This window comes from Onychostoma macrolepis, chromosome 24 (assembly GCF_012432095.1).
Source record: "Onychostoma macrolepis isolate SWU-2019 chromosome 24, ASM1243209v1, whole genome shotgun sequence".
Taxonomy (NCBI): Eukaryota; Metazoa; Chordata; class Actinopteri; order Cypriniformes; family Cyprinidae; genus Onychostoma; species Onychostoma macrolepis.
Window position 1 is genome coordinate 3,019,754 of NC_081178.1, and position 17,500 is coordinate 3,037,253.

At 37.2% G+C, this 17,500-nt stretch overlaps 1 protein-coding gene across 1 annotated transcript in view; it reads right to left on the minus strand.

Moving 5' to 3' along the window:
• The window catches only part of capn15 (calpain 15), a 32,278-nt gene extending 18,178 nt beyond the window's left edge, over window positions 1–14,100 (minus strand). Inside the window, 2 exon segments of the mRNA XM_058766263.1 lie at window positions 4,045–5,512; window positions 11,765–14,100. Of these exon segments, the coding sequence (XP_058622246.1) occupies window positions 4,045–5,512; window positions 11,765–11,949 (1,653 nt within the window). The 5' untranslated portion in view covers window positions 11,950–14,100.
• Window positions 14,101–17,500: the final 3,400 nt, after the last annotated feature.

The following is a 17,500-nucleotide window of genomic DNA, read 5'->3' on the forward strand; positions in this document are numbered from 1 at the left end:
AAGTGAGCACATCTGGGTCAAATCACAGCTGCGCTTAGACCTGAAATTAACATTCAGCCTGGCTGATCTGATCACAAGTAAACAGGCCAGAACGTTCTCAGATCAGATCACTCAGAGCATCTTCAGGGACGCTTGCGGCCAAGTCACATTTACAGTGCAAACACTAACGCATCCTGATGTGCCCCAAAAACACAGAAGGACCGTCTAGTCATGTAACATGCAACAAAAAAGCAAAAAGATGTACTTCATCTCAGAGAAAACTTGAGCATTCGTATCATGTTGCATCGACCCTCCTGCGGAAACAAGGCATGAAGTCCGGAAACCAGAGAACATGGAAAATCTCAGATCACAAGAGGTCACTGGAGAAGCATTTCGAGACTACGAGTGTCTTGGAGCAGCATACAAATATATCTTTAACCTCTGAGATGATACTAACAAGTCATTATTGACAGGTAATGTTGAGCTCATGAGCTCCCTTTGGGATCATATTGTGGATTTCTAACTTTGGTTTGCACAATCACAGTACTTTAAACGGCATTTGACTGCACAAGTGTAAAATAAGTCCTTAATTTATTTTTTTAAATTTACGTAGAATATGCATAAAAATAAAATGAAACTTTTACTACAATATTTTTAATAAATATGATAATATTATCAATAAAATAATTGACTAAAATAATTCAAGGTTTACATTTCATTTGCCATTACTAAATAATGTGTGTATTATTAGTGCTGGGCAACGATTAATCGCATCCAAAATAAAAGTATATGCGTGTACCGTGTATGATTTATTAGGTATATATAAATACACACACATGCATGTATATAATTAAGAAAAATATGATATGTTTATATATTAAATATTTGTGTAAATACATGTAAATATTTTCTAAATATATACTGTATGTCTTTATATATACACACATATAATAAATATACACAGTACACACACATATATTATATAAACAAAAACTTTGAATATTTAATATTTAAAATAGTATTTTCAGTAAACACGGTGTGAAATAATTGGTCAATTCTTTTAAATTAATGTAGAACTCATGTGAAATGAGTATTTAATTTGTTTTTCAAATTCATGTAGATCTTTACATCGTTAAGTAATATGTATATTATAAAAATAGCTAACATTTAAATATTGTGTAATACGGTGTGAAACAATTCTTCATGAATATAATGCAAAATAAGTCTTATTTGTTTTTCGGTAACACTTTACAATAAGGTTCATTAGTTAAACATTAGTTAATGTATTAACTAACATGAACTAACCATGAGCAATACATTTGTTACTGTATTTACTAATCTTCGCTAACGTTAGTTAATAAAAATACAGATGTTCATTGTTAGTTCATGTTAGCTCACAGAGCATTAACTAATGTTAACAAGATTTTAATAATGTGTTAGTAAATGTTGAAATTAACATTAACAAAGATTAATAAACGCTGTATAAGTGCAGTTTATTATTAGTTAATGTTAACTAATGTAGTTAACTAATGAACCTTATTGTAAAGTGTTACCTGTTTTTCATATTTATGCATCTCATTTGTCATCATTACATTATGTATACTGTATAATGGAAAGTTAACTACAATATTTTTAATAAATATCATGTAATAATATTTTAATTCATGTAGATCTGTTATAATATGCTATTGTTAAAGAACGTGTATAATTTACAATTAATTCTTTTTTTTTTTAAATTTACGTAGTTTTCTCTACTATTAAATATTTTATAATACAATTCATTTTAATTAATTTTAGACCTCATTTGCCATTATTAAGTATGTACACAATTTAAAATGAGCAAAAATCTGAAAGCTTTTTAATAATAAAAATAATATGGTGTAAAATAATGCTTTAGTTGTTTTTGTTTAAAAATGTATCTCATACCATCATTAAATAACATGCATTTAATATGCACACATAGGAAGTAATTGTGCATTTTATTCAAAGCATCTAGACTTGGTTTGTCATGGTTTAAGCTACTCTGAAAAACATCCTTAACTAGACAAATATATTTAGCCACTAATAAGACACTAATTATTAACATTTACTGCAGAGATCATAAGCTGTCATTGGCATCAAACTGTGGCTTGTCTTGATTTCAACCTTTGGTTTGTACCAATCACAGGTCTATAAGAGCAGAAAATACAAAGGTCAATCTGATTTGACTACCAATCTCAAGGCTTAAATATAAAAAGAATATCAAGGATATTGAATTCAGAGATAAAGGAGTTTCGAAGTTCCTAGAAACAGCCAAAGAAGATCTTTGAAAAGCTGCTGAACTTGTATTTATGAGTCCCAGAACTGAGGGAGTTGTTCAATTTAAAAGATGAAGTACTCCGCTTAGAGCAGTTTAAAGTGTGAATGATAAAGTGCCTAAACACCTTTGTGTTCTTTTATGAAAGCTTTTATTGAATATGGAAAAAGATCAAGAAGTTGAGAATTTGCATTTCAGCCCCGTCGGCAGTGAATCATCATTACACACTCGACTCACAAGAGCACACGGCCACTAACTTCTGCGGGACGCTCCTTAACCGTCTCTTTTGTCTGAACAGAACATCACGAGCTGAACAACATGCATTCATCATCTCCCCAAACAAAGTCTGAGCATTTTCTCCTCCAAGAAGGTCAGAAATATATCAAATATTTAGGAGATATGAGGGGCGGCGCTGTATTTATGCTCTGTGTGTTTCTGATACTGGCTCAGCATCAAAAAACAGAGCTGCGGTTTGATCCCAATGAAAATGTCAACAGAATAGAGTAGCAGGATATTTAGATAATGGAACATTAGTATTTAGGCGGGTCAAGTGTGTAATAAAGAGATATATATTACAGTATACAGTGAACACTACAAATGAAACCACTAGAGATGCACCGATGTATCCATCACTGACATTTAAACCCATATTAAAAACAGATGGCTCATTAATAATTAATAAAGTACATCTATTGTGCTGGATAAGGTCTATAATTTGTTTCTTGAGCATCAAATCAGCAAATTAGAATGATTTCTGAAGGATTATGTGATCAGTAATGATGTTGAAAATTCAGCTTTGATCACAGAAATAAATTATATTAAAAAATAACCCTAGCCTAATCAAACTACATTTATCTACCTATCTTTACATGGAAAACATCATGCCGCTTTCAAGATAAAATTAAATGGACAGTTTAAATCGAATTCCCCCATTCTGACAACATTTCTGTTACTGAAATTCATTTTAATATCATCGTAATGTCACTTAAACTATATATCATTCCCGGGACTTATTCATTTGTTTGCGCATTTTAGGTAAATCGTGGCTACTAACTTTTTTAGTTAAATAATTTCAATAAATTAAAATGACAGAAAATTTACCTAAAACGAGGGAACAAATTAATACATTTTATTTAAAACATGGCCACAAATTAAGAAATCCTTTTTTTTTTCTGCATATAATTTGTAATTTGACAATATTTGTTAAAATCAGTATCATATATGCCAAAAAAGTAAGAATCTCTAGACGCTACTTAAAAAATTAGGGCTGGGACAATAAATCAATGCATTGTGAATTGAGTAGGCTAATTGTTCTGCATCGATTCTGATATTATTGAAATGCATCGCGATTCTCTCTTGAATCGATTCTGAGCTTAGTTTTTAACATCAGACGGCACTGCACTGCTTTAGAAACAGCCAAACTGTGCTTGCTTCCAGTTCCTTACACTTGAACATAAAATAATCAGTCATAAAGTTTAGAAAAGGTTGAAGTGAATTACAAGGGTGTTCATAATGGGCTTGATTTACATTAATCTCACGTCATAAAAGCCAAGGTGCAAGTACATTTACAGTTTTTTCAACAGCCGAACGCACAAGGGCTCTTCTCTGTGAGCATTTGAGTGTGCAGTTAAAAACTAGACTAGAGCATCATCTGTTGTTAAAAACTAAGCTCAGAATTCGACAATCTCAGAATCGATCGACGAATTATAACTCATCGATTTATTGTCCCAGCCCAATTAAAAATACTATATAAATCGACAGTGTCTTACCTCTCTACAGAAGCTGACGATGTTTTCCCACAATTCCTTGGCCTCTCCTTCATCTGTGCGCCTGCGGGCTTCCACATGCATGCTCTCCCGGCGTTTGAGCGGCTTCCCGATTTTGCGCTGATTGAGGTACTGCTGTGGGGTGTGACACGCTGCGCAATGCTTCATCCTCACTTCGTTCAACAGCGTGCAGGCAGGACACGTCCACTGACAGGTGCTCTTGTCCTGCACCGACGGGGACGAGACCGAGGAAGAGGAGGCAGAAGTAAAGGCACGCGGGTGGGAGTGCGGTTGTTTCCGAGAACATGATGAGCAGTTGGACGGCTCGGAGAAACCATGCAATTTGGACGATCCGCAGGCCGTGCAGTGGCCCGCGCCCGTCGGGTTGCGCAACGTACATTTGGAACACGCCCACGAGCTGAAGTCCGGACTGGACGGTGACGCCGGCGTGAATCGCACCGACTCGCCCAGTACATCGATGACGTCAGCGCCCGAACCCGGCCGCGACCCTCGACATGCATCGCAACGCCCGGCGGATGACGAGGGAGGAGCTGTGGGGGCGGAGCATCCGGGGCACTTCCAAGAGGGTGGAGACGTGACTGGAAGGGTGGGGTTGTTAGGCTCCTCCTCCTCCAGCACACTGAGGCGCTTGATCGGGTAGCTGTCTGCTGGTGGGAGGGGCTTGGTTTTGGTAGGCGGGCAGGTTGAGGGTGATGTTGGTGAGGGGGCGGGGTTTGGAGGCCGTCCAGGGGGCGGGACTTCCCTTCGGCTGCGAGGCACAGGGTTATTTTGAAGCGAGGACAGGGAAGGGGGCAGAAATGGGACGGGGGGCGGAGACGGGGTTTCGGAAGGTGCTTGGGGTGGAGAATCTTCAGTCAGATCAATGAGAAGCGGCGCGGACGCTCCCGCTGTTTGTGTGGGAAACCCTGCCACAGGTGTGCGCACTTCCGGGACCACTAACGCTTCGGGAGGGATTTTTGGTAAGGAGAGTTTCCTCGGACCGCCGCATGCCGAGCACGATAACGCCACCGGAGTGTTTACTAAAGTACAGCGAGGACACGCCCACTCTGATGATGACCCCTCCCCTCCTACAGACACCTCCCCGTTAGGTTCGGCACACCGGGACTCCCCATTGGCTACCTGACCTTTGGCTTCTGGGCTGGAGGCGGGCTCTACTGGAGTGGGCGGGGGCTGCTTGGGTGGGAGGGGTCCGTTGGGTGTAACTGGAGCTGCTCCGCACACAGAACACGAGCCTAATCCATGGTGATTGGTAAGAGTGCAGCGGGGGCAGGACCAGCGAGGTTCCTCAGCACTGCTGAGGCGCAAAATATGGTTCAAATCCGGCTTCTGCCGAGGAGCTTCACAAATAGAGCAGCGCAAGGAGCCGCTGGAGTTAAGAAAGGTGCAGCGCCCGCATGACCAATCAGAATTCCTCACAACTGCGGCCATCGAACCAGGAGAATGAGAGTGACTGAAAAAGAAGGAAAAAGAGAAAACAATTAAATACTGAATTAAAGTCCCAAGTACAAAGTACACTAAAGAGACCAGAGAACAAAGAGAAAGGAATATATAGAGGGGAAAAACACATAGGATTAAATACAGATAGACAGATAAGGAAGATTAATAATACAATGCATTATTAATAAACCAATATATCAGACAGGTTGATTAATCAAATGAAATTGGGTCATTATGAGACATCGGTCATATATAAAACCAATTTATTTGATTGTTTTATGCCATGTCTGAGGCCATTTAATGGGAAAACATCTGGTAAATTGGTAATAAACGATAGGTAAATAAATGAATAAACAATTTAAGGTAGACAAACAGGATCAAAATTTTTACACGCAAAAAGATGAGATCTACATACGACTTTAAGGTGCATTTGAGGTAGGGCTCAATATATATTGGCCAACTACAAATATTTCAGCAAAATGTATATTTTAGTCAAGAGTTAAAGCTCATGCACTTCTGACAGCAAAATGGAAATATTTCCATGGCTTTCTAACATTTACAGATGAATAATATACCTGTGAAATGTAAGTTATGCATTAAGGAAAACAGCACATCTTAAACACATTAAACGGCACGAGTAGCATCTCTGTCAGCCTTTCTATATCTGACGGGGCGAGCGTGAGCCGCTTTAAACTGAAACTATAGGCTGCTGTATCTTACTAGCTTTTTAAAGCCCTTCATATAAAGCTTGTCACATGTTTAGAACAAATTGTATTATGCACTTTCTCCGCAGCAGTTCAGTGTGTCCTCCCTAGATATTTTTTCAGATGCGCTCGTATCAAACTACTATATATCGATATTAACGGTATTGCTTCATACCGTATCGCTTATAAAAAAATATATTGATATATCGTAGAAACTCAATATACCGCCCAGCCCTAATTTGAGGTGTATGTTAAAAATCTATAATTATAATGCATTTTTATATAAGAAATATAACATTTTCAATAGGCCTATATAATAATATTAATAAGCTGAACAAATTAGTAAACAATTTAAAATGGAGATAAGGAAAGCATTTTTTCAGTGCATGCCAGAAGTCTCTCTATATAAATAAAAACATGCAACAAAATATTCTAAAATTGCATAATATTTCATTATATACTACTACTACTAATAATCCACCCTACTCCATAGATGTCAACCACAAAAAAAAAAAAAGAGAGATGACAGACTAAAGATCGACATTTGATTAATCAAAAGAGAAAATACCTAAAATAATAACAAGAGCATGCAAACATGATATCTGGCAACTATGAAGACCCTTTCAAAACTGTTTTATATACGGTTGGTCTTTGGGTCGGTTCCCTGCGAGCGTGCTGAGACATTTGGCCCCGAGTCTCCAAAAACCAAATCGCATACACGCAGTAAGACATTTGTACTGTGAGTCACAGTCATTAACACTGGTCTAACAGAACTGGCCCTCATCCCACTCCTCACTGCACTCTGTGTGTGTGTGTGTGTATTATATGACTGACTCAGTAGTGATACTAACCATTGGCTCAAGGAGGATGCTGATAAATAATGCAAAGAATCAAAGCTTGTGTGAGTGTCTGATCATATTGTGCGTGTGCATTGTGCAGTGCATGATGGGTGTGTTCTGTGACCTGTTAACACTGCTGGAAAGCAGGGAATTATTGGCGGAAATAGTTTTTCCGAGTATGCGATATAACGGCATTCCAACTGCATAATGTTTTTGGCTTCGGGCTGATGAACATCATGTAAGAACAATGTTGACTAGAATCCATTTAAAACGGTCACATTTGAGTCACATAAGGAAGACTGAGGCAATCTGGGACAGATTAAATCTGAGCGAGGAAACACCTTTCATTACGCAAAACGAGGAAAGGACACACATATGAAAGAATTCATAGAACAATCAATTTTTATGAATTAATATGGATGTGTGCATTCATGCTTGATGTGTCCTATATATTTCTCAGTGTAGGTCTGTTTTTAAAAGTCAACTGCTATATACACAAACCTTAAAGTTTCTGCAACAAAATAACTTTTTTTTTTGCATTTACATGATTATTGGCCAAGAAAAAAAAACAAAGTTTGTTGAAAACTCATTGACCTAATAATGGCGGGGCATGTTGTCACAATGGAACCAACTTCTAAACATCCAGAAACACAGTTAACAAACCAATGATGTGAAAATAAAAGTATAAAAGGTAACACTAAACCATGAAACAACTGTTTCAGCCAATAAATATTGTAATTAATAAACTGCAATTAACAACTTGCTTCAACCTGATATACATATATAGCATATTTCCCAAAAAAACAATAAAAATATGATGATCCTGGCATTTTAGTTTACAAGACAGACTTTTGAAATCAACATACTAAACAACTCTCTGTGTGTGTGTGTGTCAGTGTCAGAGAGAGAGACACACGGGGAGATTTTATTCTGAATTGTGATTGGCTGAGGTGATAGGAGCTTGTTGCTATGGGAATAAATCCTCAGTAAAGCCTCAGAGGGCAGAGACTCACTTTCTCCTGATAAAACACTCAGGAAACATCCTGATAACGATCAGACACACACTCTCACACAATGGAGGCGTACAGCTGGGCTCATGGATGACATGTCCCACTGGGACGTCCTACAGCACTCATGTCTCAAAGCGTCAAAGGTCAAGACAAAGGTGAAGTGTGTTGTTTTTTGATGTTACAAAACATCACCTCAGACAAACTTTGAAGAAAAGTAGAAGGAAATGTAACACCTATAATATATATTTATATTTAAAAAATTAATTTATTTATTTATTTTATATATATATATATATATATATATATATATATAATTTTTATATCAGGTAAATAGGTCATTCACAAATAGGTAATAAATTAATTAATAGGATAAAAACGATACAATTTACAAACAGAAAAAAACATCTATACAATTCTTGGCTAGAATATAGTTATGTATTAGTTTAAACGATTTAATTTAAAATAGATCATATTTTAATATATATATATATATATATATATATATATATATATATATATATATATATATATATATATATATATATATTTAACTAACTAAAAGCATAGAATTTTGTTTATATATATATATATATATATATATATATATATATATATATATATATATATATATATATATATACACTTTCTAAAAATAAAAATGATAAAATAAATAACTATAAAATTCATAATGTTTCACTGTTCATTATATAACAATAATACTAATGCATGGCAAAATGGTATTCAACATTTTCAATGGTATTTCAACATGGCACTACAATCAAAAGACAAAAATAAAAATGCTTATTAAAGCACTGCGACTAAAAATATCAAATATGAAGAAATATATACATTAACAGTTGAATTGGCTAATCCACTAGCTGGATGTTGGGCACTAGTTGACCCTCAAGACCACATGGATTTGTAAATAGAGTCTGAACTCACAGAAACGGCTTACAGTTTGACACGGATGGAAAGGCATTACATAAAGTGTTTCTGGATCTGCCCGGATTCTGTTAACATGAGAAATCCTTTAAAAAAATAACACAAGGACATGTGGAGTTCTTGCAGTGCTCAATCCTTATAAAAATAATATGATGGAATTGTTTTAGCAGTGAGAATAATTCATACGCTCCTCATCCTGCGCCATGTGACTCCAGCTGAGAGCTTGTTTCTTCTGAAACAGTGTTGTTTGAGCGCGGCTGCCCCGTCGAGTCTGTCTGTGGCGTGTCAGTTGTTAAAAAGGTCGGTGACAGCCGTTTGTTTTACTCCCTGAACTTTTGGAAATGACAGCCGCGTACAGCAGATGGTGCTGTGGAAAAAAAGCCTGACAGCTGAACCGCTGTTTCTTTACATCGTATGCTCGGATGGATCGGTTAAATAAAAAAGCTAGTGTACGATATTTGTGTCCCTTAGGTTCACTTACAATCACAGCCAAGGTTTCTTGTGGTAATTTGATACTTTATGAGCTTTTTCCACCCTCTCTCTGAGCCTTAACATAAAACAGACCATTTCACTATTGCGCAATGAAGACTTCTTTATGCAAATGACTTCAGTTGTGATTGGCTGAGTTCAATGTACCAGCATAGTTTACCCAAAAATCACACTTATGTACTCCCAAAAGCATTTTAGGGCCATCTTTTTGACATAAAAAGACAGTCTATGAGGCTGGACACAGTATGTATGTATGTATATTTGCATAAATAAGTTCTACACACACGCGCACATACATATTATATTAAAAATATTATAAGGTAATTACATATATTACACAAAAGTTAAATATACTATTTTCTTAGAATTATATTATGATATAATAAATAAATATAAATATATTTATATTTTTCTCAAAACTCCATATATCCATATGTATGAAGAAAAGACCGCTGAGGAAAACTTTAAGTCATTTTTAATGACTGCATATTAAAATGTTTCCTCAGTCTTCACTCCCTGTACATTCAAATATGGCAACTCAAGACAGTAATGACAAGACATCAAGAAACAATGATGTTTGATGATTGGATGATAAGAAACTTTGTCTTGAGGCACTTTTTTTGATTACAAATTTTACAAATTGTCATTTTTGATGCTCAGCAATACTCCTTCCCATTCACTTTAATTGCATGCAAAAGAGCAGCGTGAACAATCTACTGAACACTTGCTATTGTGATCCACAGAAAATGAAAGCCTCACAGATTTGGGTGAGAAAATGATGACCATATTTTGAATGAACTATCACTTTAAATGAACATCAGCGTACATGCTGATGATTCAGCTCCACCACACCTACCTCAACATGTAACGCAAACATGATTAACATCTGTGAAACAGAGAAGAACATCAAAGATATGCGTTATCAACGCACACACACACACACACACACACACACACACGAAACCTCACGGGTTCATGGGGTGCCCCTGGCAAACAGTGTTAAAGGGAAAATCCTCTAGTAAAAAGATGCCTTCAGTCAGAGTGGCTGCAGTACCATCTGCTAAAACCAGACCATCTGCTTATCACACACACACATTCAGAATCTGTCCAAGACGTTTCAGCTATACACTGTATTGACACACACTCCATTAAACATGATCTTACTGCACTACATACACTAGTGTTTGATTTGTAATGTTTTAAAGAACATTCGATTCTCTTCGGCTCACCAAGGCTGCATTGATTTGATAAATAATACAGTAAAATTGTGAAATATTATTACAATTTAAAATGTTTCTGTTTTCTAATGTAATATAATTTAACAAATAATTTATTCCTGTGATCAAAGTTGAATTTTCAGCATCATTACTCCAGTCTTCAGAAATCATTCTAATAATGCTGATTTGCTGCTCAAGAAACATTTCTGATTATTATCAATGTTGAAAACAGCTGTGCTCCTTCTTATTTTTGTGGAATCTGTGATTCTTCTTGAAATAGAAATCTTTTGTAACATAATAAAATGTCCCTACCATCACTTTTGAATGGTAGTTAAAAATGAACCAACAACCCAGAGTAAAAGGTTGCATTCTCAACTCATTTTAGACATTTCCAAACGAAATCTAGGATGGAATTTGATCTTATTTATCAAGAAATGATTGAACGGTGGGTGAACATTTCCTTCAGAATAACATGCACAGATGAAACGTTCACAAAACCACCAGCACTGCGCACTCAAAATATATTTAGGCCTAAATTTAAGATTTATGTCATTGAATTACATTTCCATGCATTTGGACTACACAGTTTGAACAAACACACTAATAAACTTTGTCAGAGATACATGAATAAAACAGGTCATATTTCTGTAATAGCACTAACAAACTAAATGCGTTTTAAAATACACAGTAACCAACTTTATATATTTATCATTAATAAGTCCAATTTGTTTAATTGAATATTGCTTGTTCCATATTTTAACCATGTTCATACTTTTTAACTGAATAAATGTTCATTGTTTTCACAATTCAATTTGAATAAATGTATTTTGATTGAAATAAAATCAAATGCCAGTGACCTGTTTCACTGATGCATGACTGACAAATATTTATCACACTAAGTTTATTGGTTATATTAAAACTGTGTGATCCAAGTGCATGCACTTCAAATACATAAATCTTACATTTAGGCCTAAATATTTGTTCGCGCGTGTAAATAGCCAATCTGACATCATGTTGACCTGAAATCTCCTGATGAGGCGATGCTGGCGCATGCACGTGTTTACCTGCGCTCTCTGTGTGGGATAGGCTGCTGTTGCTGCTGCTGGCGTGTGATGAAAGTGGTTCCCCACACCGGACTGCTGTGGCTGGTCCTGAGCCAGCCCATCGGAGCGGCCGGCGGGAACGGAGCCGTGCCGAACCCGTGATCTGATTCCCTGTCTGTGGTCAGAGACGACGCAGAACTCCCCATTGCCACGAGCAACTTAGAAACGCACACGCTGCGTCCTTCTGTTTGTCTTTCATGCACATAAATACAGTCAAACGCAAAGGTCAACGGTTCTCAAGGGTCAGACATCTCCTCTAGTCTGCCAGAGATCAACATCAGGAAGTGACAGACAGGAAGTAGCTGTGATTGACAGCGCTCATGCACACACGCGAGTCTATAAATGATCCACGTTTTCCCCAAAGGTCTGCGAGGGCCGCGGGCCCTTCAGTCTCTCTAAGCCTCAGGTGGCGTTTAACCTGCCGTAACCTCGCCTGAGAGGAAGGACGACACTTCGGGGATGGCGGTACAACACATTACTGAAGCACTAGAGACAAAAACACTCCGTTTAGGGCTTTAAAAGAGGAAGTTTGACGCTGGGAGAAAGTTTCCAGTCTCCATTCCCGTCTATGCGTCTGGTTGAGTCACGGCGCAGTCCCTCTAATCATGTTTGCTGCCTGTCTCTCTCTCTCGCTCTCTGTCTGTCTGTGGCTCATCTTTCCGCAGCTGTCACCGGGATTACGATGCGTCACATTTCATCCAGCCTGCAGAAGCAAATATTCCTTTCATCGCAAACAAACATCAGCGTCCAGAGAACAAGCATATCAATCTGTGTGCGTATACGCATGCGAATGAGTGCATGTATGTGTGCGTGCATTCAATCAGCAATGCATGCGAAGAGCAATTTTAAAAACCATTTCTACACAGTAACCTGTTAAAAAAAAAGACTTCTAATGACAATTCAAGAGGTTTTAACTAGTAAAAACATTATAAACAGGCCAAATTAAAATTGTAAAAAATATTTTTTAAATACACTTTTTATTGAATTTAATTTTTTTTAAATTTAATTTAAAAATTGTAAGGTATTTTCACTAATACCGATAACCAATATTACTTTATGGCAAATATGACTGATATAATGATTCTATATGGGTTTGCATGCTTAAAAAAATTAGCTTAACATTTTATATTTACGATCAGGCACTAAAATCATTTTAACGTACCGAAAAAAAAAGATGGATAACTTTATAAACATGACACAAAATTTTTTGCATCTAATTCTGACCTACTTTAAATATTTCATAATATCTAATATTTAAAAATAATGATTAAAAAATACCAGTAATAAGTTTAGCCACCAATATTCCGTGCATACCTAGTAAGCATTGAAAAACGAATCCGTCAGATATTAAAACGACATAACATATGCATGCATGTGTGTGCAAACCCCTGTATAAGTATCAGTGCGTATGCGCATACATGTATGCATGCATTTGTGTGTCTCCAGCATCAGTGGACTCAGATGACACAGAGAGGGTTTCTGACCCAGCGGAGGCCCTCAGCGGGTCAGACTGCAGGTGCTGCAGTGAATTTCGTCCTGCTTGTACAGATCCAGCTGCTCATCTCATCGGAGTCTCATCTAAAGCTCATGCAGATGTTCATAACGTGACAGCGACGGCTGTGAAGGTTCTCATCTGTCTCTCCAGGCACCGGAGTATCAAGTTTGACACTCAGATCGTGACTATGAATATTTAACGGCGCAGAGAGGCTCGGGTGAGGTGCAGTGGTCTCGGGCCCGGTGAGGACATGAGCGCTCCGGTTCCGCCGGTCCTCCGGTCCGATGTGGGTCTCAGCTGTGGTCGAGCGTCAAAAGCATCGGGATGGATGATGCAGACAGATCCCTGCGCCTGAAACCCTGCTGTCCAGATGTGCGGTGCGGTTCGGTCCGGTCCCGCTCGGTTCGGTCACTTATGATTCGGCTGGAGCGGATGATGATGATGATGATGGTGATGATGCTGCTGCTGCTGCCGCGCACCGCATAAACACACACAACAGCCAAACTGCAGCGGTGTTTTCATGCATCTCCTCACGGGACTCATGATGACAGCATGCGTGTGTCTAAAGCGCAGTTTGATGTGCATGCATATGCTGCGGTTATTTATTTGATTCGCTTCTTAATTCAGCCTGTTTCTCTCCAGGACGCGCAGATGCGCGAGGATTACGGCGAGTCAGCAGCGCGCATGCGCAGATTCGACGCTCAGCCTCTGCTACAGAACTCGGGTTCTCTCGTTTTTCTCATGCATAAATATACACTAATAATCTAGAGACTATAGTGGGTGAAACTCACAAAGCCAGTCAAGAGCACGCCTGGGTCATTTTTCATCTCAAAATCATAAAGAAGAAATATCAAGTAAATTATTCTTTTAAAAATATCAACTATTTCTGAATTATAACAATATGTTTTTGACATTTAACATGAATTTCCATTCAAAGCGTCTTGGAAAAGACCTAATGAGTGAATAAATGAATTCTGAATCTGAAGGTTTAATGAGCTGTGGTGAGCATATTTGAATGTGAACATCAGTTGTGTGTCTTGTGATTGTACATTTTAAAGCTACTCATTTCTTCAATATTTTTCAGAGATACTGAAGAAAAGGCTATAATATTCCAGTTTAGTGCATTATTAAATAAGACATAAAAAAATTATGCTAACTGCACTGTAATATGTACAGTATGCACAAAACATTTTTAAGCAAGAAGTGTTCCTGTCATTGTTACTCATCACTTAGTTGCATTATTAAATATTCTTAATGCAAACTTCAGAAACTGGGGCAGTGATCAAGGACAAATAAGTATTATAGCAATGCCTTATTAGCAACATCATCAAGGTGAATTTGAGCAGTAGGCCAAATGTGTGTTCAGAGAGTTTGTTGGTTAATTAGGTGTGTTCAGTACATTTTTTAGTGTAAGTCATGCACAGGAAGTTCTATGGAAATTATGTTATTGCACTTTCGCAATAACTCAACTCATAAAACCAGTCTGACAAGATGTTACGCACGCATACAATACAGCTACAGATTCTTGTGGGGTGAGAGAGCCAACGTGTGAAACAACTTACTGAAACCACAACAGGCTCAATTATGGACCGTTTTAACAATGACAAAACATGCATACAATATTTAAGGCATGTGACACTGATGACTGCAAATTCAGGAGAAAATGCATCACTGTTGAAACACACAAACCTTCTCTATGAGCTCAACAAACTTCTACTGAGCTGATACTCAGACTCTGTGCCCCAAAGAGATGGTTTTTATATTAGAGTTCTAAAACTTTATTTGAGCATTTCCTACCCAAGTTAGCTAATTAACTACACACACACACACACACACACACACACACACACACACACACACAGTAACACCTGTTACTCTGTATATTCAGAGCCAACTGACCCTTGAGAGACAGACAGATTGCCGAATGCACATAAAGGCACACAATCTACTAAAACTATGCTTCATTATTCTTACTAATGAAAATTGAACATGATCTGATAAAAAAAAAACTACAAAAAAAAAACAGAACTGAGAACTACAGAGAAAAAGACATTCAGTCTGAATGAGGAATTGATGATGATTGATTAGTATGGTTATATTATTCATAAACATGAGTATCTTTAAAGAGATTCACACACATACACTAAATTCAGCTCAACATGTTTTACACAGCTCTGATTAAAATACTAAATTTCAGCTTCTGAAGGAAATTTCCACATCTCAGAATTCACTTCCTAGTTTAGAAGCATCAATAAACCAGCACCAATAAACCAGAGCCTAAACCAGCACTAAAGCCACGACCAAACAAGAGGTTAAACTATTACGAAAGCAGCGTTCGAGTTTAGAACGAACTGTTCTTTCAATGGCAGAGTGTTACATTGTATCTCTTCGCCAAGGAAGTTGAAAAGAAAGAAACGATACAATGTAACATTTGATGCGAGTTTCGCTCGAGCAATCAAAGAAGCAGAAACCGCCAAAACACAGCGTGTGGAAACACATATACATCAAATTACCTACAGCTTGTCATGTGAGGTGTGTTATGATCTATTTAATCTGCGTTTATAAAAGTGATCTTACTTGTGAAGCTCAGGGAGACCTTTGGATGGACCGGTGATCTTCTCTTCCTTGATTTGCCCGTTTAACTTTCCCTTCTGTTGTCCGAAACGATTCATTTCCTCCTCAAAACCTTCATATAAACGCGTCTTCACTCCCCACGAGCTCTCTTTTCCTTCGATCCATGCTCGTTTGTGGATGAGTTGATGTGTGATCTGGCTGGTTTGATCTACTGCCTTAATCTCGCAGGGTTCCTCATGCTCCTCTATGGAAATAATCACAAGAAACAGATCGCCGCGCAATCGCCGTAAACCCGCGCTGGAACCCCGCGCTGCGCTGCTCAGAATGCGTAGCTCTCGTTCAGAATGTGGATTTCTCAAACTCGTTTCCCAAAATGCCTTGTGTGTATTGGAGACAGAGGTAAATTCTCATTGGACCTCAAATGTTGTCGGCCTGTAACTGTTTCCTAGGAGATGCACGGGATTTTTCCTACAGGGGGCGCTTTACGGCCCAGAAACCTGAATCCGCAATGAGCCGCGTTCAAATCCCACGACGGTTTTTAGTTATTGAAAATATTTGTTTTTTGAAAAACTGTATATTTTTTAAATTTACAAATTACAAAGATTCATATTTGAAATTTAAATCGCAATCTGCCTCAACGTTGCTTATAAAATTATGATTTAAAAAAAATCCTCAATCAGCCAACACAATTAACCGTGATTGGTCCATCCTGACTAGCGTTGAGAAAAGTAACAGGTATCATGTGAAGTGCCTTCTACCGCATCAGCGTCTTGACAATATTTTACACACGAATAACGACAGAAACGTATTTAATGGTCGTTGAATTGAAAATAAACAGTGAAGAGTTTAAAAAGGATGACAGGATATTGTACTTTAATAATTAGAGACAACCTCTAGGTCTCAACGCTTTATTTTCTACAGCCTTTCTATCTCTTTCGATGAGAGAGAAACTCCCGGATGTGGTTAAATCGAGTCGGTTTTCTCAACAAACTAAAACCAAAACTGAGCCTGTGGTAAATTACATAAGGGTGATACGAAATAACTAAATATATCTAAATATTTTAATGTGGAGATATCAATGTTATCAATACTTTATTCTAATCATAAATGTGAACGTTTAAAAAAAAATACAATTTGAGGAAACGTTTACTGTGAGACTCACAAGGCGACCCAGTGTATTATTATTATTATTGGTGATTAATAATTTACATGTCCATTATATTTTCTATATTACAAGCAATTATTATAAACAATTATTTTGAGGGTGAATAGCGTCATCTAGCGGAAGGACGACGGTAATATTAAACATCAGAAATAAAATGTGTCTATCTGATGGAACATGAATAAAGTGTTCCATCTAGTGGTTAGCAGTGGAAGGTCTGACAAAATTATTTTCTTACCCTATTTATGGTTTCAAGCAGTTCTTATTTGAGCAAGCATATATAATTATAATGATAAACGTATTATTTGCAAGTTTAAAAAAAGAAGAGAAAAACACATAATGGATTAAATATACAGATTAGAGAGAGGCAGAAAATTTTAAAAGTCCTTAGTCCAAATAAGTTTGATTATATTAGAATCAAATATCTTTAATCTTAAATTATCGGCTAGAGAATAATTAGTAATAG